This window comes from Ictidomys tridecemlineatus, chromosome 7 (genome assembly GCF_052094955.1).
Source record: "Ictidomys tridecemlineatus isolate mIctTri1 chromosome 7, mIctTri1.hap1, whole genome shotgun sequence".
NCBI classification, from domain to species: domain Eukaryota; kingdom Metazoa; phylum Chordata; class Mammalia; order Rodentia; family Sciuridae; genus Ictidomys; species Ictidomys tridecemlineatus.
Window position 1 is genome coordinate 187,538,885 of NC_135483.1, and position 23,771 is coordinate 187,562,655.

At 35.8% G+C, this 23,771-nt stretch overlaps 1 protein-coding gene across 15 annotated transcripts in view; it reads left to right on the forward strand.

Moving 5' to 3' along the window:
- Window positions 1-23,771, forward strand: part of Rhbdd1 (rhomboid domain containing 1) — a 122,413-nt gene that overhangs the window by 10,167 nt on the left and 88,475 nt on the right. For all 15 annotated transcript variants that reach the window (XM_040267947.2, XM_021727141.3, XM_078018120.1 and 12 more), the window contains 2 exons: window positions 14,737-15,252; window positions 16,879-17,011. In XM_040267947.2, the coding sequence (XP_040123881.1) occupies window positions 14,820-15,252; window positions 16,879-17,011 (566 nt within the window). In that variant the 5' untranslated portion in view covers window positions 14,737-14,819. The remainder of the gene's footprint in view (window positions 1-14,736; window positions 15,253-16,878; window positions 17,012-23,771) is intronic.

The window sequence follows — 23,771 nt, forward strand, 5'->3', positions numbered from 1 at the left end:
ATGTTATTTGATTCTCTGTTCACCTTTTTTTCTAGTTTGGAGGACAAGCTCTTTCCATGTCAGAACTCAGACTGGAAGTTAGCCCTATATGGCTGCATTTCATTTCTCTGTGCTAAAGCACATACATGCTATTTTCTCTCTTTAAAACTTCTTTTCTTCTCTTATCTACTTATATCTTTCTATACCTGGTTCAGGTGAGGAAACTTCTCTATCATCTCTTCTCTGAATTGACTGAATATTTTCTGTATTGACACATATGTGTATATTACTTGCACATTTCCAAAAAGTGATGCCATAAGACACAGGGCTATAGTAAAGGAAAATGATAACAACACACCCAGAGGGCTGCATAGCTCTCAGCAGAAGAAAGCAAGTTTGATAGGGGAACTTAAGCTTTTTCTATGTTTGATAGGATTTTACACAAGGAACAGTAAGTCTGAATGGTGTTTTGTAACAGTACAAAGATGGTTTCTTTGGTGGGACCTATGTCAAGGCCTCTGATATCAAGTTGCATTTCTGCAGAAACCATTCTTCAGAGGCGGAGTGATCTGTGTAGCTTTTGGCGATTTGACAAAACAGAGGTAAAAGTTAGGATAGTGATTCTTAATACCAGTAAATCTTAGGTGAAAGCAGTTTGTGTTTCTCTGTGACTTCCCTTTCAGATGAAACTTTGCTTTGCACAGTTAGGCCAGGGGATGAAGGAATGCAAAGTAGGGGGTACTTTATGACCCTAAACCTTCCTTTCAGAGTCCTAGCCAGCTTGATGTGTGGCCCTGATGGGGTCCTCTGAGAAGCCAAAGGGGCTTTTGTTCTCCAACTTCTCCATTTGTTTCTATGAGAAAAATAATTAGAATTTTAAAAACTTTTTATTTTTTTAGTGTAGCTTTAACTAAGCATAGTTACCAAAAAATAATTGGGTGTTTGAACAACAATATTTTGTTTTATTCTCCTAAATACAGATGTATAAATTGATTTGTATTAAGAAAACAATTGCAACTGATGTGGAGTCAAAGTTTTATGCAATGAGATTTCCTATATTGAAATATTTTCTAAATACACGTATATGGGCATGTTTAATGGAAGTACTAGCTGCCTTTCTTGGGAAAGACTATTCTTCATACTGAGATTACATCCTTATTTTTTGTGTGATTAAAGTATCATATCTCTCATTAAATGACAGTAAGATAATACCTAATCTAAGCTCTGACACAGAAAGAGCTTGTCCTCCAAACAAGAAAAAATGCTGAACTGAATATCAAAAAAGATTTATTACTTTCAGTGTTAGACTAACTTGAGAGTCAACAGTTTCATTGTAAGAACAGAGACTCTGGAACTAGATTGTTTGGGTTACAATCTTGCTCATCAATAAATAATACATGTTTCATGAAGTTTAGAATATTGAATGGGGTGATTATAAATGTGACGTTTGAGAGCAGCATTACCAAAGATTAACTGGTGATGTCTGTTTGTATAATTTTAGTGAGTGTTCTGACTTTTCTTTTTGATCTGTATATTAGAATAAACATCTGTAGCAAAATATGTATTTCTTTTTCAGTTATTAAAACAATAGGTGCTAGACTTATGCTTTCTGAGTTTTTTGTGTGCTGCAAAGCAACTTGATGTTTACCTTTGTCTAAAGAAACAGGTTGTTCAGGATGATGATCTTGGGTATCAGATGACATTCCAAGTGGTGGAGCTGTATCCTGATCTAGAGCCACAAAGTTAGGAGCTAAACCAGAATGAGCAGGACTGGTACAGTTGATGAAAGCAGAGGTAGAAGTGTTACTTCCCTGATGAACAGTCATTCCAGTTCTTTTTTATTGGTTTGCTTTTTTGTGTAAAGTCTGCATTGCTGGGGACTACATAGGCAGTCCCACACTACTAAGGCCTCACTTTTTCCTTTTTACTTTTATAGAAGTCTTTCACTTTTCATTGTTAGTCTCTTGGAATAAACTAGCTGTGACTCTTAATTTTATTACCTTTATATAATTCAAGCTAACTTTAAATTGATACTTGCACCTTTTGTTTTTGTTGCTGTTATTGTTATTTTGTTGTTGAAACTAGTTCAGAGCATTTCCTGAACTTGCAGTTCCTTTCCTGAGTTTTCTCCTGTTACCTGAAACCAAAACATATTTCCTTTGGGTTTTTTTTTTTTTCCTCAGCACCTGGTCCTCAGTATAATAGAAAAGGAGTTTTTTGTTTGCTTGTTTGTTTTTTGAGGTGGCTGGTGGTGCTATTTTTTGTTTTCTTCTTTTATCTTTTATTTCTGTATGCCTTTATTCTCTTTAGTGGCAATGACAGGGAAAAAGCTAAACTGTTCTGTTTAACCTGGTATTCTTTGTGCTCTGCCATGCTCTGCCATATTCTTTCTCAGATAAAATTGACCTCACCTTTCCATGAACACTTCAAATCAATCTTAATGATTTTGTTGAATTCATTGCACAGGACTGACTTATTCAGTCTTGACACTTTCTTTTTTGGCTTGGGCATGTATTTCTATGGCAACTACCTTCCCACGTTTAAACTTCTTTTTCTCCAGATGCCATCATAATTTTGCCTCAGTAGTTCTGTGTTTACAAAAATAAATTTTATGAAAATGCTGACGTGCAATTTAAATTCAGGATTTGAATTCAGAAATTGTGGTGACTCCAGAATACCCCATGTGACAGTTTTAGGAGGTGAAATATATGGGAGGTAATTAGTTCACGAAAGCAGAGTCCTCACAGTTGGGGTTAATGCTCTTATAAAAGGGACCTTCGAGAGTTTTCTTGCCTTATATGAGGATACAAGGAAAAAGATTGCAATCTGCACGCTGTTAGAGGTCTCTCACCAGAACCCGACCATCCTGGTACACTGATCTCAGATTTCCAGCTTCCAGAACTGTGAGAAGTAAACTTCTATTGTTTATACCATCTAGTCTGTGTTCTGTGTTATAGTAGCCAAAGGAAACATCTCTTTATCTCTTTTGGTAAGATCTAATTTTCCATAAAAGGAAGCCTTTTGCTTTTAAATGGTAAGCATCAAAATCTTCATACTTTTGACCACTTTTTTTCTTGTTCATGAAGTTCTAATTAAATTTCATACTTCATTATAAATAAAATTTGAACTAAAACGAAATAACTATTTTAGTCCCTCTTAAAATTAAAAAAAAAATTATCTTAAACTTTATCTTATCCTCCAAGAAGCAGTTGTGTGAAAGAAAGAGTTTCTAGTCTAATGACTTAAGTTAAAAAATATCGGATATGAAATAGAATATTGAACTATATGTCCCAGTCTCCCTGTAGATCATAGCCTAGAATTTAAAAAGATTTTTATGTAACCACGTACAGGCATTTGAGGCATTTGTTACATGCGGTAGAAGTACAGAATTGGAATTTCTTGAGTGATGGGAGGGCCGGGCTGTTGGGTCTTTCACAGACATAGTAGCAGTTGCAGTTGCAGTTGTGGGAGGCAGAGTTGAAGGGCTTGACAGATGAGCAGCACTGTCAGATAGGGAGAGCTGGGTTCTAATAGTCCAGTTTATGGGTATTGTCATCTTAAATTCTTATCTCTATAAAAAACATGGAATTTATGTCTCATTGTTTCACAGTAGAACCAGTGAGATTTTCACTAAATTGAGACTTATAGAGTGGTAAATACAAAAGATAAGCTTAAAATATAAACTGTAGGATGTGTGTGAAATTCACATTGGTGACCTCTGGTGGTTGGAGAGCCTCTGTGATTGCCCTTCTGTGGAGATAGCCTTGCTTATTAAGCACCTTGGACAGCGAAAGCTGAGACCTGACATTTCAACACCCCCACAAAGTCTCAAAGTAGAACTCTGTTGAGTTGCTTCTCATTTGGCAACTCTGTAGGGCGTGCTTCAGGAGCCCATGGCAGGACAGTTAGATGACTTTCTTGGGAAGTGCTGGGTGCTCAGGCTAGTACATAAAGTGTAATGTTGTCTTCACAGGATCGTGATAATTAAGTGAAATGAAGCAAATTATACATAATTATTTTTAAACTAATACATAAATATTTGTTATTGGAGAGGAGGTTGACTGTTATAAGACCTTTCAATTCCTGGGTTGAAGAGCTTGAAATTGATCAAGACAATGATAAAATTTAATATCAACTGATACTTATATGGTTTTTATTATGTTTCAGGCATTGTTCTAAGTATTTTTACATATATTAATCATTAGAAAAATGATGCAAGACTTATTGTTTAGTGTCTGTTTTTTTTAAATAAAGAAACTCAGGTATAGGCTAAGAACTTACTTAAAAATATATATTATATATATATATATATATTATATTCTAAATATATATATATTTTAACTTCTAAGCAATTAAACCAGGATTTGAATCTGGGCCATTTAGTTCCAGAATCCATTCTGTTAACCATGATGCTATATTGAGTCCTTTGGTGATGAAGAATAGAAAGCCATTTGATGGATTTCAGGGGAAAGATAAGATGATGAAATTAGATTTTAAGCAAATTGAGTTAGGCATTATGTTAAGTAGATTGGAAAAGAATGTAAGGTACTAAAGGCCTGACTTTTGGGGGGGTCTGTTGCCATATAACACACGTGGTTCTTTTTTTTAATAATTATTTTTTTAGTTATAATTGGACAATATATTTATTTATTTATATGTGGTTCTGAGGATCGAACCCAGGGCCTTGAACGATACCGCTGAACCACAACCCCAGTCCTAACACATGTGGTTCTTAATAGTTACTTGAAATATCTTATGTCCATTTAGTTGTCCCAAATTTTACTCTCTGGAGGTTTTGTATATGCCTGTATATGCCTTCCACATGAGTGGTATTGATACACAAGGTAGGGTCTTATGAAAGACAATTGGACTTTGCTCACTAAGGGATAGAAAATTTTGTATTTGTATTCACTTTAGAAGATGGTTCATGAAGGAAAAAAGAAGAACTATTGCATCTTAAAAACATCAGCCTGCTCACTTAATATCACTTCATATTTAGCCATTGGCATTAGAGTGATAGTATAATGGGTATGTCAAGCTGGGTGAGAGTTACTTAATGTGGTTATAATGATGAAGTATATGAGTTTGGAGATGCATTGTAATAAAGGTCCTAGCAGCCTTCAAAAGAAGAAAAGGCTCTTAATTCCTGATTTCTTGTGGAACAGAGTTCAACTTGTAGATATTTCCATGATTAGATACTGGAATGTAATTACTGAAAGTGTCATAATATTCATAAAGACTAGATTCCCATTACCTTTATATAATTTGATTCCAGTTTTCATTTTTAATTCATGAAGTCAGTTTTCATCCATTTTTTGTATGTGTAATTTTAATGTGAAATAAGAAAACAGTCTTACTCTGATTCTCTTTGATTTTATCATTAATGTATCTCATGAAGTCACTTAACAGATTTAGATGGCCAGAAAATATTGTCATTTATGTGCAACTTGTCATCAAACAATTATGCTAGCTCACAAAGATTTCACACCATACCCCCAGGACTCCTTATTTACTAAGCAACTTAGGTAGGTGATGCATTCTGGTAAATTGAACATGGTGTAATGATGTGAAATTATACCATCTGCTATTATATTTAATATTTAAATATTCTTAAAAGTATGATTTGCATGTTATTCATAAAACTGCATATAGCAAAGCTTTTTGGAATCCATTTATGCATTTAAAAAGAGAAAACAGATTTCTTTGCAAGTATTCAGTTAATGAATTCTTGTTTTTTCACTAAATGTGAATGTATTTTATACTATACCATTTTTTAATTTAAAAAATATCTTAAAATTCTGAATTTTTGATTGTGATATTTTGGGACCTAAGGAAGTTAATACCTTTTAGGAAAAATGAAATTATACTAAGTTTTGAACCACAAATTCTCATCCAATGGTTCTATATTAACAAATAGAGAAAATAATTTCTTAATTTGAACTCTGAAAGCCATGAATGCTAAGACCTCTGAATTAAGAAAAGCTCTAGTTCAGTTTATTACTTGAGAAAGCAGACCATTCTAAAATGGAATAAAACTGTGCACTATTTTGTGTGTATTTTGTCTGAGTTAATGTGCTGTTAAGCACTAATTTGTTATTCTTGCAATTCAAAAAGCAGGGTAAGTTTTTATGTTTAGTGTAAATATTTGCTGTTTCCATAACATTTTTGCATTATTTGGAGCACTAAAACATATTAACCCTCTGTTTCTTTCAAAATGATTTTACAAAACATTCATAGTTGAATGCTTTGGCCTATGCCATGCTATGTTATTGAAGTGCATTCATATTTCCTTTCAACACTTATCTTCACAGGGGAATGGTAATGCTAAAGTTTTTGCAGCTTAGCCAGATAGTTTCTTTGTGGTTTGACTTTCTAAAGCTTTAACCAGTATTTGAGCTTGTTAAAAAGTTTCTTGGAATCAGACAGACAGACAGAGACAGAGAAGGAGAGAGAGAGAGAGTGCTATAGTGTGAGAAAAGGAGGGAGGTCTGTGAGCACACATACTCTTATCTCTGTGTCTGTGAACCTGTTTGTGTTCATATTGTATTTGAAGCAATGCAAATTTAAGCACTTAGTATCATTAGCCATTAGGGGAATGCAAATCAATATTACTCTGTACCTATTAGGATGACTATAATAAAAAATATGGATAAAAACAAGTATTGTTGAGGATATGTGATATCAGAGCCCTTATACACAGGCAGAAAGAAAGTAAAATGGCACAAAAAATTTGAAAAACAATTTCTTTGTCCCTCAGAAAGTTATGTATTGAGTTGCCACATTACCCACCACTTCCAATTCTAAGTATATACCCAAGAGATCTGAAAATGTGTTTATGTAAAGAATTGAACATGAATGTTTGTAGGAGCATGGGGGTGCTGCACTCTATTCGCTGCCATCTTCCCACCCTCAGCATTATTTATTATAGCCAAAAAAATTGAAGCAACTGAAATGCCAGTCAGGTGATGAATAGAGAAACAAATATGATCTATCCATGCAATGAAATAATTGACTATAGAAAGATGAAATATTAATTAATACTTGTTATAGTATGCATGGATGAACTTTGAAAACATTATGCTAAGGAAAAGAAGCCAGACACAAGAGGATACGTGTTGTGTGATTTCATTTGTATGATATGTCCAGAAAAGGAAAATCCATGGAGACAGAAATCAGATTAATAGTTTTCAGGGGCCGAGGGATGGGAGGGAGAATGACTGCTAATGGATTTGAGGTTCTTTTTGAGGTTATGAAAGTTCTGGAATTAGTACTGTCATGGTTGCACAACCTTGTGAACATACTAAGAACCACTGGATTTTATACTTTAAGAGAGAATTTATCGGGGCTGGGGCTGTGGCTCAGCAGTGGAGTGTTCGCCTAGCATGTGCGAGGCACTGGATTCCATCCTCAGCACCACATAAAAATAAAAAAATAAAGGTATAAAGAAATCACATCAATCTTTTAAAAAAACCAAAGAAAAGAATATTTTTCTTTGTTTTTAAAAATCAAAGCTTAAGCATCTGGAGAGTCAGATATTATCAGAAAAGTACTAAGCCTGAGTAATAGTAGGCCTTTGATAAGCACTTGCCAAATGACTTGAACAAACTTACATTTCCCCAATTTTTTTTTTTGAAATTTGAAGAGAAATTTTATTGAAGATTTGAAAAACAATCCCTCAAAGATTGACTTTCCCGGAAAATTATAGACCCCCTATGATTTTTAGAGTGTATGCTTAAAATACATGAAACTTAAATTTTCCAAAGGTTTGAAAATAGTATTCAAGTTATGGCATTGATCTTTCTGAAATATGTAACGATCTGATCCACCTTTTCTTAAATTTTACAGAAAATTCTTACAATTTAAGTGAATAATTTTAAGATTTGTTTGTACTTATATAGAAGTCTCAGTCTTTGAACAGCATTTGATTATTTTCATTAAGATTCTGTGTTCTCTTTCTTTCTTGTAAAATTAATTTGGTTAGTATTAGACACCAAATTGAGAATAGAATTTATAGATAGTATATATTCTTACAATTTAATAGTCTCAATTCTTATTGAACATTTAAATCTGAAAATTGAGGTATGGATTGCCTTGGTAAATGATAATGATGAAATATTTTCTGCTTTGTAAGTAGAATTGAAAACCACTATAATTAGTTCCTTTTCTCTTTTTATTCCTTTCTTTCCCCCTTGAGACACATTGGTTTCCCAAGTTATGAATTCAGTTTCTTTTGTTTGTTCTAGCTGCTTAGTTTTTCTTATTACGTACCTGTTTAATTTTTAATTTCTCATTATAAGTAAATATGGTTAATTTTCTTTTCAATATTTCAAGAAACCTTTAATTTCTCTCTGCCACAACCTTGATACAGTGCTGTCTAGTGTGTATTACTATGTAATGAAAATGCTATTTTGTTTTGTCAAATAGTTCTAGCAAACCAACTTATCAGTACATTTTAAATGAATCAGAGGTTTATTTCTGTAAAGTTGAGATAGATGTTACAACACTGTCCTGAAACTAAAAATGCTAAGTGGAATAATATGCATAGTGCTATGGGAAAGGTTGTTAAAGTTGCAGGAAAAAATACTTAAATATGAATATATTGGTATTCATATATTAATTAGTTTCATTTATCATAAGATGTAGTAGATACATTAAAAATAATAATCTTGAGTCATTTGGGAAGTGCTTTTTAAGCATGGAACATATGCCAGTCACTGTATATTTGTGGTGATCATGTGGTTGCTCTGGGCAACTATGGTAGTAATCAAATTGGATAAGGTATTTCTTGCCCTCTGCCATATATGCTGCAATCATAAAAGTTCCTTTGACCTCTGAGCACCCATGAGGCTGGAGTAGAGTGTCTGAGGCAGAGACTATCATGAAATGAGAGCAGAAGTGGGCAGGGCACTGGTGTTTATGAGTGTATAATTTAATAAAGAGTTTGAACTTTATTCTCAAGGTAATGATAAGTCATTGAAAGCTCACTGCAGGGGAGTTCACTTCAGTTTTGTGCAAGAGTACTTAGCATTGGTGGTAAATGTTCTAGTATTAGGAGAAGTAAAGAATCCAGTTAGAGCATTTGTTGTAATCAGGCAAATTATGCTTGTGGCTTAGTCCAGAGTAATTACTGGTCTAGAGCTAGAAAAAGAAGTAGATTTATTAAAAACTGTTTGGAAGAATTGGATCAAATGAACAATTTCTATCTCATATATTAGATATATTAGAATGAAGAATTTGTCCTGGGTATTTGTACTAATACATCTAAAACCAAGTCAAAACATCAGTTAAAAGGAAATAATTCTGATATAAGCAGTAAAAGGAAACATTAAGAGGAAATTTTTCTGATTGATTTTATATAAATATAAATATATATAAATATATATATATATAAATATATATAAATATATATATATATATATAAAGATTATACCACATAAATTAGGCTAAATAAGAATCTAACGTATCATAATGAACTCTTCTCCTGTTCTTGTACTTTGTTTCACATTTATTCCAGTAGGACTGATGTTTTGGGTATGCATGCCAAGAGATGACAAGAAACAGAAATTGGGATTATTTTGATTAACCTGAGTATTCTGGAAAAAAACAAGGAGTATCTGAATGTTTTTGTATGCAGCCATGAATTGGAATGAATGGTATAACCAGGCTGAACTACATGTTGCAAAATAGTTTACAATGTTTTATAGAACCAATTACCAACAATTTCCTAGTAACCAATAGGTGGTTTATGGGTAGAGTCTACAATATGAAAAATGTTTGTTTTCTTCTCCATAGCATGGCTAGGATGATACTTCATTTTGTGATTAGTAAATGGCTTGTTGCTGTAATGTTCAGAGTCAGGTGTTCAGTTGATCCTGAGAATTAACAAAACTTTATGGATGGGATTTAGAGATAGGAAGGTGTTGAGGGGATGTGAACAACTTGATTGATGGAGATTCCATGTCATGAGATGGGGCACTGAGAGGAGAAGCAGAGTTGGAAAGGGTGTGTTCCAGTGTCTATTTTGGACATATTGAGTCTGGGGTAGGGGATGTGTGTAGGGAGGCAGGGAGTGAGGTGACCAGCCTGCTCATCCTTGAGCTATAATACAAGTTAGAGTGTATAAGTCACTTCCAAAACCAAATAGATGGTATAGGTTTTTAGTTCCTAGACAAGTGGCTATCACTTATTATTCCTTTGTGGTCTCTCATATAGCACAGCACTGAAAACATTTTTGTGAATTTGATAGGTAGGACATTAACAATATTCATTATGTAGCCAATGTTCACTTTTTATGTTGTTTTCCATGGTGTTCCTAGGACTATGCTTGTCTTGCCCACAAGGTCAAGTTACAGATTCAATCTTCATGTTGACCAGTGGGATTCTCTAAATTATCCAGTGACAGGATAAGAAATTTATCATCAAAAAGGAAGCTGTCTTATTGACTTGTTATGAAATAGGACTGATTTATCTTTGCTACTTAACATTTATGTTCTACTTATTCACTACTCTAGTGGCCTTTGTAAAGTGAAGCCTAAAAAATATTATGTTTTTATCACTTTTACTGTGGTTAGATCTGTTTTTGCATTAAGCATGCATTCACTGAGGATTCAGAACACATAATATGATTCATCTTTTGAATTACTGCTAACAGTTTGGTTTTTTGTTTGTTTGTTTGTTTAATTTCCTTAACATACAAATTATCATTTAGGGGCTAGAATTTTAAGTGTTTTGTTCTTTGTTGTACCTCCAGTGCCTGACACAGGGACTGGCATGCATTCAGCACTTGATAAATATTTATTATATAAATGATGGCTGAGTCATTATTCTGTGGGAAAGGATAATTTACTTTTCAGAAACCAAGATATCAAAGCCGACTGTATTGTTTCTTAAATTCTATTTTCTTTTCTTAAAATTTTTTTTGTTTGTTTAATTACTCAGCTTTAAAGAAGAGTAAAATTATGGCATTTGCCAGTAAATGGTTGGAGTTGGAAAATATCATACTAAGCAAAATAAGCCAGTCCCACAAAACCAAAGGCCAAATGTTGTCTCTAATATGTGGATGCTAATTCACAATAAGGTGGAGGCACTAGGAAAGAATAGCATTACCTTAAATTCTGTTTTTCCTGTAAGATTAAGTCCCTGAAATCTGCAGAGAAATCAAGTCTGAAAAATATAAAATTGGGACTCATGTAATAAAAATAATTATAGAAACCACAAGCGTAAAAGTCCATAAGTGTGTGCAGGAGAATGAGGATAGAGAAAAAATGAACAAGTGAAAAGAGAAAGGTGGATTGGAAGGAGAGAGAGGTTGCAGGAGAGCAAAGTGTCCAGTGGAGCAGGAGCAGTCAACCTGGGGGAATGAGAGGTGAGAAGGGATGCAGATGAGAGGAGACCTTTGGCTGTGGTCAGAAGTAAGGAAAGTGTAATGTGAGCCTGGGTGCACACTGGGAAGAATGAGGAAGTTCCGTCCTTTGTTTTATGCTTTTCTTTACTAGTGATTGAAATCTAGGAGGAATTATCTATCTACTATCTATTATTTTTTATTTTTATTTGGTGTGTGTGTGTGTGTGTGTGTGTGTGTATGGTTCTGGTTTCTAGGGATTGAACCCGGAGGCACTCAATCACTGAACTACATTCCCAGACCTTTTAAATTTTTGTTTTAAGTCAGAGCCTCACTAAGTTCTTCAGGCTGGCGTGGAACTTGGGATCTGCCCACCTCAGCCTGTGATTAGTTACATGCTTCCATGCCTGCCCTAGGTATGGGAGGAAGGGAAGCTTTATTAAGCAAAGATATAATTAGTTTTGATTGTCTGTTATAAATAGCCCAGTACCCATAGGACCCTATTTGCACTGATACCGAAAGGTTTATTTTGTGATTTCTTTCTCTTTCTTTCTATAGTAGAGGTTGAATGCTGGGGCACTCCAGCACTGAGCCACATATCCAGCCAATTTTATGTGTTTTGAGGTGGAGTCTCATTAAGCTGCCAGGACTGGCCTCAAACTTGTGATCCTTCTGCTCAGCTTCCTGATTCTTTGGGATTATAGGCTTATGCCACTACTCAGCTATTTTGTGATTTCTTGTAAGCTGGCTATTTAATGATCAAGGCACTGTTTATTTCATTACTCCTTTTATAAATAATGATACATTCATATATACATATCTATGTATATAATATATATATATTTTCAAGTGTGTGTGTATGTGTGAGTGTGTGTGTGTGTGTGTGTGTGTGTGTGTGTGTATGTGTATGTATTATACAGGTGAAATTATTTAGAGTGATTGCAGATTTTCAGTAGCTGAGAATAAAAAGTTGACCTGAGTCCCAATATGAAAAACACCCATTTCTCCAAAGTTATTTAGGAGCTTCTCAGTTGAAAACTCATTAAATTTCTCTAATTTATGATAATGCTACAGAGCTAATATAATAACAAATCCATTGTAATAAAGAAACTTGGTTGTACTGGTAATGGGAGTGTATATACACATGTACACACATGATAGTTTTTCAGGGATCATTACTTTGGGTGTGATGCTGATAAGAATCCACATTTTTGAGTCTTATTAGAATTCTACCATTTGCAAGGGAACTAGTTTTCACATAAATGGTATACTTATTATTTTAAAAGCAGAAATAATAGCTATAATTTTTAGCACTTTGTTTAGAGTATGTTGAAGTAATCCTGGGAGGAGGAGGTATTATTCCTAAAGTGGAGAAATTAAAGTTCAGAAAGTTTAAGTGATGTTGTAGGTCAGAGAACTAGTAAGTAAGAGAATCTTTCCCTTTATTACTCCAAATTCCATTTATTGTCCAGTGTGCTAAGTTAGAGTCCTGAGGTTGTCAGATGAGTTTCTTGGAGTTGGGGGCCAGGAAATCTCCATAAGAAAGCACAGATCACTAAATGAGAACCTTTTCAACATCCTGTTCCTCATTCTGTCATTTTATATCTACACCTGACCTTTATTTTTCTTTGTGTTAAGAGGAAAGACTCTTCCCTTTTGTTTCTTTTTATCTATCTCTTGCATCTTTAGTCTGTATTTCTCCTTCTTTTGTTACTAGTTTCTCAGGAACATAGATCAGTCCTTCTCCAAAGTAAATATTCTATATTAGGCAGTAATTGCAACAAACCTGCCCATTCCAAAATCTGAAGTAAACTGAGTACCACTTATTTATATCACTGTTCTCTGAGTCAACAAATTAGGTTGGGCTCTCCTGCAGTCACTTATATACCTATGGTCAGCTAAACAGCTTTGTTTCTGGAGCTTAGGTGCCCAGTGGCCAGGACCATCAGGTGACTGGAACATATCTTTTTTCATCATTCAGCCAACTTGCCCAGCTTTCTCCACATGCTTGAAAGAGATTTAAGAGAAAAAAGCCTGCAAAGCCTCCTGAGGTCTAAGCTCAGAGTTCATGCAGTATCCTACCCCAAGCCCCAGTCCTCAAGCTGTCAGCTGAAAGTTCTCACAGTTTCGCCCTGGCTCAGAGGGTGGGGAAGAGTCTATTGAACCATGGAACTCCTGTTGCTAGCTCCAATTCACCTTTTAAGACTGTAGTCCTGTCACCACTTTGGGCAGAATTGTGTATCTGGGCCCTGAGCTCCCTCTCTTCTTGTGTTTAGAATATGTGTGGCAGTTGTTTGTTTACCTCTTAGTGGAAAGCAAGTTCCTTAAAAATAAGCACTGTTTGATTCAAGGATTTGCCATATAGTAGATAACTTTTACAAACTGATTTTTTTGTGTGTGAAAATAAAACATTTAAGAAGTTGATACCCAGCAGGATAGAATATAATGTATGCTTGAATCTTAAAACCTGCTTGTTGACATCTTGAGTGTTTTTTAATTATTTTTTTTAGTTGTAGTTGGACACAATGCCTTTATTTTTATTTATTTTTATGTGGCACTGAGGATCAAACCTAGCACCTAACCAGTGCTAGGCGAGCATTCTACCACTGAGCCACAACCCCAGCCCCAATCTTGAGTATTTCTATAAAAAAATAAAATAAAATGGGAAGGGTAAAACTTCCTGGCCCAGGATTCTTAGTAGAAATTGCTTACTATTTTATACATTATCTTTGTAGGCTTTTCATTAGGTTACAATTTGGTTTTTTTATTCTTCTTCATATTTTTTTATTTTTTAAATTGATTTTTTAAAAAAATATAAATGACAGCAAAATGCATTACAATTATTATTACATGTATACAGCACAATTTTTCATATCTCTGGTTGTATATAAAGTATGTTGACACTAATTCGTGTCTACATACATGTACTTTGGATGATGACACCACCATCCATGCTAATCCCATGCCCCCTCTCTTTCCCTCCCACCCCTCTGCCCTATCTAGAATTCATCTATTCCTCCCATGCTCCCCCTTCTTACCCCACTATGAGTCAGCCTCCTTATATCAGAGAAAACATTTGGCATTTGGTTTTTTGGGATTGGCTAACTTTACTTAGCATTATCTTCTCTAACACCATCCATTTAAGGAAGACACATTACAGTCTCATGATATGTGTGTCAGAAAAGCATACCTGTCCGTTAACTAGTCCATTGGAATTTGGGATAACAATTTCTATGGTAGAATGCAAAATGAAGGAAATATGTCAGCCAGCATCCTGGATGTTACTCAGGAAGACACTGACAATTTTTCTGTCAGAACAGGAAGTATGGTATACCTAACATGAGCTTATGTTTAAATGAATTTCTTATCATGTACCTGTTCTTAATTGATGGATTTTCACATGTATTATGTTTTAGGTTCAGCTGTCTGTATGCCTCTCCATATTACTAAAATCTGACCATATTTCCTCATCACTGGGCTGTTTTCCTGATATATAATTATGCAGCGAAGATCAAGAAGGATTAATATGGGGCTCATTTTGCTCCTTTCTCAAATCATCCAAGTTGGGATCAACAATATTCCACCTGTCACACTAGCAACTTTGGCTCTCAACATCTGGTTCTTCTTGAATCCTATGAAGCCACTGTATAACTCCTGCCTTAGCGTGGAGAAGTGTTACCAGCAAAAAGACTGGCAACGTTTACTGCTTTCTCCCTTTCACCATGCTGATGATTGGCATTTGTATTTCAATATGGCATCCATGCTCTGGAAAGGAATAAATCTGGAGAGAAGACTGGGAAGTAGATGGTTTGCCTACATCATCAGTACATTCTCCCTACTCACTGGGGTGGTGTATTTGCTCTTGCAATTTGGTTTTGCTGAACTTATGGATGAGCCTGACTACAGAAGAAACTGTGCTGTGGGTTTCTCAGGTAAGGCAGACAAGTTTCTGAGATAGTAGGCATGAAGGCAGTGAAGGTCACATGGATGCATAGGTCTCTAGTTGGTTACTCCTTAGAGGGTAAGGGTTGCTAGGCCTACATCATGAAGAGCATGCTGATTGGAGCACAGGAGGGACATTATTTTTGCAGCAACTGTCATATGCTGCATCATTTACTCTTTTGTCAGTTTGGACTAGGACTTGCTGGAAGGTGGTTTTGTAGGAGATGTCATGGTGGAACATGCACTGGCCCCATAATGGTAGGGCCACAAAAGGACCCACAGATATATTTGTGATAGGGAGTTCTCAAAAAAGATTAGTATGCCTGTGAAGCAGATTCACTGTGCACTGGTTACCATCTTGGCTAAGTCTGGTGAGACAGAATACACCCATATACAACAGATTACATGAAGAAATGTATTACTTACAGATAGGCAGCAATGGACAAGAGAAGCTGGTTCTGTAAGGCTCAGAAAGCTGCCCAGGGCAGATGGAGTCTTGACTGTATGTGTTCCTCTTATACCACAGGTGGCTTGAGTTACTGAGGCCATGAGTTACTGAGTTACTGAGCAAAGCTTTGAAGGACATTCTGTTCTAGTAGGGGACTAAAACAGAACCTGGACTGATCTGGATAGCTTCCCATTTATCTCAGGATGTTTCATTTAGCACATTCCAGTTATTCTCAAGAACTGCAAGCAAGAAAGGACTGCTAACAGTCCAAGGCCACCAGAAGATCTGTCATGCATGTGCCGCCTCTCAATTTCATTAAAATAAATGTACCACACCCTTTCATGGCACACACACCATGTTTTAGGAGCCGTGATAGTCACTCTATATAATATATCCTATTTAATTCACATGGAAGATCCACAGGGAGATGGCATCCTCTTGATATTGTAGTTGAGGAAGCTAAGACCCCAAAAAGTGAGGTAACTAGCTCAAGGTTATACAGTAGTAGATGTTTGAACCCAGCTTGCATGACTTTAGCCATGTGGCCTCTCGTCTTTCCCCCTCATTGCAGATACTTCATGGAACTGAAATTTCCTTGAGGACTCACAGTAGGTGTTCTAAATATTAGAATGTAAAGGGAAGGAAGGAAGTCATTAAATCTAATCCTCCTTTCTACTTTTCCTGCCCTTCCTCCCCTTCCTTCTAAAATGTATCCATATTAATCTAACTGTGGGAGAAGAAAGAAAATTTTTACACTCTGCCTTCAACATGTCTTTCCATAGAGGTTAGAAAAATACACATTACTAGTAATTTTTTATTGAGTTAAAATGCATCTACAGTAAAATTATCTGTATTAAAGTATAGAATTCAGTGGCACTTAATACCATTTCTGGTATCTTATTCTCATTTTATGTGTTATGTATTTGGTAGCACACTCTAAGTCCCTATGAACTTTTGTTAAGAAACATCAAAGGGGTGACTGCCTTGAACATTGTCTTTTAACAAAAGCTGGGTTATAAGGAATAGAAGATTATGTTTCAGTGCATGAAGTTAGATGTATTGAATAATCATTGTCATGTTTAATTAATTTTCTTTGTAAATGTAAATTCCACGTTAAAATTGTTGATATTTTTATGTTCTTTCTTCTTTTTTTTTTTTTTTTTTTTAGGAGTTTTGTTTGCCTTAAAAGTTCTTAACAATCATTATTGCCCTGGAGGCTTTGTCAACATTTGGGGCTTTCCTGTACCCAACAGATTTGCTTGTTGGGCAGAACTTGTGGCTATTCATTTCTTCTCACCAGGGTAAGTGTTTACTCTTAGGGAATAAAGTGAAGAACTTGATGTTCCATGGAGAAATAATTGTAATAGTGATGAAGTAACAATTTTTTTTTTTTACAGTGAAGCTTATTTTTTAACTAAAAGGATAGAATTGACTTTAATGGTTTTAATATCAGTGATTCATAGTTGTGTCATTTTGGGATACTTGGCTTAACTGAGTTTCAGTTTCCTTACCTTTTAAGTAAGCATAAGAGATCCTAATATACAGATTTGGGGATCAACATTATCAGCTAACCAAGAGTTAATTCTAATAATAATATTCCAAAGAGGTACCTAGAAATCACATAATCATAAAGATAAAAAAGCCCACAGGTGTGTTAATTTAATTTTTTTTATTACCAAGATAGTTCTTAGCTATATTAACTTTTACTCTTCATCAGTCTGGACTAGGACTTGCTAGAAGGTGGTTTTGTTAACATAGCTATTAATTATCTTGGTAATAGAATCCCATAACAGAAGGTCTTACTCAGAATGCCATGTATAAAACAGATCAACTCTGAAGTGTCCTGAGTAAGAGAAAGCATGAGGCCCAGTTTCCTGTGTCATTTGGTGTCCCTGTGGCTGCCTCAGAGGCAACTCCATGAAACCTTCAGGCTCTGAGGAGCAGTTAGATGTGTGGTTTCTTGTACAGACGAACACAGAGACTCAGAGGTTAAGTCTCCTGGTAGAGTGACCCCCTCCTTGAGTGCCCATCTCCTTTTTCTTTCTCTGCTTTCTGTTTAGAAAAAGGATGAGTTGTGTTATTTTTTTCTGTCTCTTCCACTTCCACTTCATTTAATCTATATCATACAACTGGAAACACATGGTTGGTTTGTTTCTTTTTACTCTGGGGACCTGACCTGGACAGTGTTTGGAGAATCAAGAATATTCAGAAAGGAGGAGTTTTGTTTTGTTTTGCTCTTCTCTTTTTCAGACATGAGTTTCACTTTGGTTTTGATTTGTGTGGCTGTGTTGGGTGTCATATCTTATTTGAGAATGTTCTTGTTGGGCTGTGTGTCAGGCCAGTAACCTTGACTCCTTCTTAAATGCTAATTTCCCATCATGGGCAGCCATTGGCAGCTGGTGTATAAATGGCAGTGATGTGGCATTGAACACCACTCATTTACAATTGTATTGTTACTTGTGACAGTTCAATAAGAAAAGCCTAACAAAATCTTCAAAGTTTTCTTTGAAAAAGGGTCCAGTGATGTCTGTCCCTTATTTGAACAGCCCTCTCTATACCTTGTCACTCACAGCTTCCCTTACTTGCTTGATGTGACTTGGTTCTCTATGTAGATGATAGGCCCTTCTCTGTGACTGGTAACACCCAACATTCATATGAAAATCACTCCCTCTGGTACTTGAACTTTTATACTATAATGAGTCCACTGAATAACAGAGCCTTTAATATTCTCATGCAACTATTTCTGAAGAGCTCATCGTGTATTTCCTTTTTCTTTTAGGGTCCCTTTATATGGAAAAAGTATGGTTGCACTTTTGTCTGATATGCTTATTCTATGAGGAGGGACCTGATATTCTGAGCATGAAAATTAAATACAGTTTCCTATCTTTGAAGTTTGAAAGAACAAATCTTGGTTTTTAAGATTTGATTGCTTTGAATGATCAACTTCTAATATCCAAGCATCTACTTATGCCTGTGTCCAAATAAAGACTGAGCTAAACACTAGTCCAGGGAACCTAAGAAGCCAGTGCTTCTTTGAGATGCATCTTGGCAGACTGGGAGAAACCAGAGCTCTCATTGTTTTGCATTGTTTTCTCTTGGTGGTTGTCAATTACAGTTTTCATTGGGGAAGCACTGTAAATCTTTAGAACAAAGCCTGCTTTTCTCAGACAACTATGTGGGCTGCCCTTTGGGAGGAAAAAAAAAAATCTGCCAAAGCAAACATTTGGTGGACCTCTATGTTTCATGAAAGCCATGAAATCGGTAATTTCTCCCAGTTACAAAGTTTTATGATTGCAAGGCACTCTAAGTAGGCACTGCAAGGGGTGGACTTGACCACCAGAGTATTCCTTGTGTGTCCTTATTTATGTGATTGCTCAGCCTCACTCTTGTCTTTTCATTTGCCTTCGTGTCCTGGGACCCTGTGAGATGATTGTGTTTGAAGAGTTGTCCCTGCTTTGGCCCAGGAGGCCACTTCAGTAGGCTGCCTCCTACATAGACTGGGCTTCCTTCTCATCTCTCACCCCACCAACATTCTGCTGATGTAAGCAAGTGGGATCTGGTACTAAGATTTGTTCTAGTTCAAATTATGAACATCTGCAATTTTTCATGAGTTTTAGGCTATCTAGTCAGAAGTTCAGAGAAATGAATGTCACCAAGAGTAAGACAGCCACTCAGTGAACACGCTAGAGGATATTGGTCAAGTGTGAGAGAAACAGGGCTCACTACTAGCCAAGGGATCTCAGGCAAATCATACATCCTTTCCAAGCCTCATTTTCTTAATCTGTAAAATGGCAATATCTCTTACCTCTCTATTTAACAAGTTACTTTTAAGGAGTCAAAGAGGTAATTCATATCAAAGTGCATTATAAATGAAAAAAAAAAGAGTGTTTAACCCAAATTTTGAAATAAGTCACTGGAAGAAGTATGCAGTGTCCCTAAAAGGAATCGTACCTATCTTTTTCTTTTTAAAATTAATAAGTCAGCTGTTATTTAATTTTGGTTGCTTGAGTTCTACTCTCCATTCCCTTTGCTCCATCCTGAATGACAGCATTCTAAAAATGCCCCTAAGACACTCACAAACACTAATTAAGCAGGCCATGACTGCATCTGGGCCCTGGGAGATTCTTTGGAATAATATGGTAGTTCTGAAAACATTAACCCCTTGGCTTTGGGTACTGCTTCACTGTTAATGTTTGACAAGAGTAATTACTTTGACCCTACAAAAACTTCTTGGTTAGATTGAGCAAATGAGAAAAATATATTTAATAGTGTTTCTTGTTTATGCTTGTTTGTATTTTTTTATTGTAAAAATTTTCAAATACAAAGCAAAGTAACTGAACATTTTAAAGTAAATTGTAAATATCATAATAACTTTACCACTAAAAACTTAAGATGCATGTTCTAAAAATATCCTTTTATATAACTACATTATTTGTGTCATTCTAAGAAAAGTATCAGTGATTTCCCAATGTTGTCTAATTGTCTCGTGTACATATTCAAATTTTGGGGGGAGTTAAAATGTCTTTTAGATTTTTTTTTTTTTTTGCAGCTGAGGAGGAGGATTCAAAGTTCACATATTATATTTGATTATTACATTTCTTTGTCCTCCTTTAGGGCAGTTCATCCCCCTTCTTATTTTCCATGACAGTGATGTTTGGAAAAAATCAGATGTCTTGTTTTCTAGTACATTGCCATGTCTTTGCTTGTTTCTTTATTTAGATGGAGTTCATCATTTTTTCTTTCAAGTAATTGTGGTAAGGAGATAGTCCATGAAAAGAACAGCTAGCTTATCTTGCAGCTGAACAACCACACACATACATTTCATGGACATTGCATCTTCCTTTGCTATTTAGCTGCAATGTTTCATGCATATTTCTCATTTTATTACATAACAAATTAATAAAATGGGTGGTAATATTGGTGCTTAATAAAATGAAAGAATTTTACCTCTTTATCAAGTGCATTCTTAAATAAAGCTTGCATTACAAAAAAAAAAAAAAAGCATATCTGAAGAATGCAGTGACGACTACATCCTGGGAACAAATTTTTACTCCTCACACTTCAGATAGAGCCCTAATATCCAGAGTATACAAAGAACTCAGAAAATTAAACAATAAGGAAACAAATAACCCAATTAACAAATGGGCCAAGGATCTGAACAGACACTTTTCGGAGGAGGATATACAATCAATCAATAAGTACATGAAAAAATGCTCACCATCTCTAGCAGTCAGAGAGATGCAAATCAAAACCACCCTAAGATACCATCTCACTCCAGTAAGAATGGCAGCCATTATGAAGTCAAACAATAACAAGTGCTGGTGAGGATGTGGGGAAAAGGGTACACTTGTACATTGCTGGTGGGAATGCAAATTGGTGCGGCCAATTTGGAAAGCAGTACGGAGATTCCTGGGAAATCTGGGAAAGGAACCACCATTTGACCCAGCTATTCCCCTTCTCGGACTATTCCCCAAAGACCTTAAAAGTGCGCACTATAGGGATACAGCTACATCGATGTTCATAGCAGCACAATTCACAATAGCTAGACTGTGGAACCAACCTAGATGCCCTTCAATAGATAAATGGATAAAAAAAAAATGTGGCATTTATACACAATGGAGTATTACTCAGCACTAAAAAATGACAAAATCATGGCATTTGCAGGGAAATGGATGGCATTAGAGCAGATTATGCTAAGTGAAGCTAGCCAGTCCCTAAAAAACAAATGCCAAATGTCTTCTTTGATATAAGGAGGACAACTAAGAACAGAGCAGGGAGTAAGAGCATGAGAAGAAGATTACCATTAAACAGGGATGAGAGGTGGGAGGGAAAGGGAGAGAGAACGGAAATTGCATGGAAATGGAAGGAGACCCTCATTGTTATACAAAATTAGATATAAGAAGAAGTGAGGGGAAAGGGAAAAAAACAAGAGAGAGAAATGAATTACAGTAGATGGGGTAGAGAGAGAAGATGGGAGGGGAGGGGAGAGAGTAGAGGATAGGAAGGGCAGCAGAATACAACAGACACTAGTATGGCAGTATGTAAAAACGTGGATGTGTAACCGATGTGATTCTGCAATCTGTATATGGGGTAAAAATGGGAGTTCATAATCCACTTGAATCAAATGTATGAAATATGATATGTCAAGAGCTTTGTAATGTTTTGAACAACTAATAATAATAAAAAAATAAACATTAAGGATTTAAAAAAAAGAATGCAGTGACTCTTGGTACTCTCTGGGAGCACTGCTTTGCTTCATTCATTCATGCTAAGACATCAGCAGTTGTATACATCATTGCTTTGTGCCATGAGTGCAGATGTGAACACAGTGAAAAAGGAAGATAATTATTAATACTGTTATAAAAATGATGTTGACTTCATGAATCTCTGGAAGAGTCTTGGGGATATCAGTGGTCCACGTAGCAGTTTGAAAATTACTTCTGTGAACTCTTGAAGTTGCCTTTCTAGTCACCAGAAGGCTTCTTAACTTATATGAAAAGAAAAAATGGTGATGTTGGATCTGAATAGTAGAGCCTTTTCAAGGGAGCGAATGTTGTCAGGGATGGGAGGGAGAGGGAAGTAGGAATATTTAAAATTATATATAGCTACTGAAATTGCTACTTAACTGTCAACAGAAACTGTTAACTCTAGACATGAGGAAAGGCTGTTTGTCCCTCTTTTTACTGATATTGACTATGAAATATGTCTGTCACATATGGGACAGAATTCCTTAGACTATATGAAGCTGCCATGCTACTTTGAGTTCTCTCCTTGCATCTGCTTACATTTTATGATGAAATGCTTCTGGCATATTTGCCTATAATACAACATAAAGTTCTTTCTTCTCCAATGGTACTGAGGTAGTATAAGAGGAGGTTGACTCAAGTTTGGATTCATTTTGTTTGAAGTGCCAGTTGATAAACATATGGATCTAGCTACATAGAAGACTGTTGGATCTTTACCTCTGGAATTGGTGAATTTGTGGAATAACCTGTCCCACATGTTCCTTTGGAACTTTGCCACTCTGCCACCAAGAGGTGGAGTTCATTTTACTTGCCCTTAAATCAAGTACATTTATGACTCACTGTAACTAATAGAATCCAAACAGGTATCACATTACTACTAAGTCAGGAAGTGTTTTACCTTGTAAGCTGAAATACTTATGCCCACATGAGGAGTGCATCTTACCTGACTCTGCCTTCCGTCTGTGAGTTGGTGGTGTCACTGCCAGGTATATGAGTGTATGGCATTACCTTCAGTCACTGAGTCACCCTAGCCTTGGGTTTTCACTTGAGGCTAAACAGGATGGAATAGAGGCTGGACACCCCTTGGTGCTCTTTATCAATTCCTGATGCATAGAATTTGAGTCCAAGAAAATGGTTTTTGTTTTAAATATAAGCCACTTCATTTGGGGGAGATTTGTTTTGCAGAAGTAGTGATGGCAGCAATGAGTTAAATGAAAAGAATGCAAAGGCAGTGTTTAGGGAGTAAGTGAGGATAGAAGAGTGAAGGGAAGAGAACAAAAGAGAAGACTTTTCCTGAGCTACTGTCAAACAGTAAGTTGCCAACAGCATCACCTGCCAATGTAGGGCTTTAAAGCAGTGGCTTCCACCTCTGGTTTCTCACGCTTTAAGGAGCAATGAATTGAATTGAGTGGGTCACAACTGGCATCCCAAAAAACAGAAAAAGAAAAGGAAAAAAGACAGAAATATTAGTGTTGCATGTAGTAAGTATAATTTCAAGGAATTTGCCCTCAGCTAGAGATCCATGTGTGCTAGGTCAAGTCTCAAATGAATTTTTATGTGGAACACAATACAGGAAAAATATGAGAAGAACAGTTTTAAAGCAGTTATTAATTGCTTAAACTAAATTTAAATATATGTATAAGATCAGCATCATTTATTGTCTTTAGTTGAAAAGAGAATTTGATTGTCAGGACTTTGATGATAATGAGAATAATAGGCTACACTCACAGATTTCTACTCATCTATTAACCTTTGTTACCATAAGCACTGTTTGTTCCTAAGCCTACTCATGACTGTGCTCTCAAGATAGCTCTCT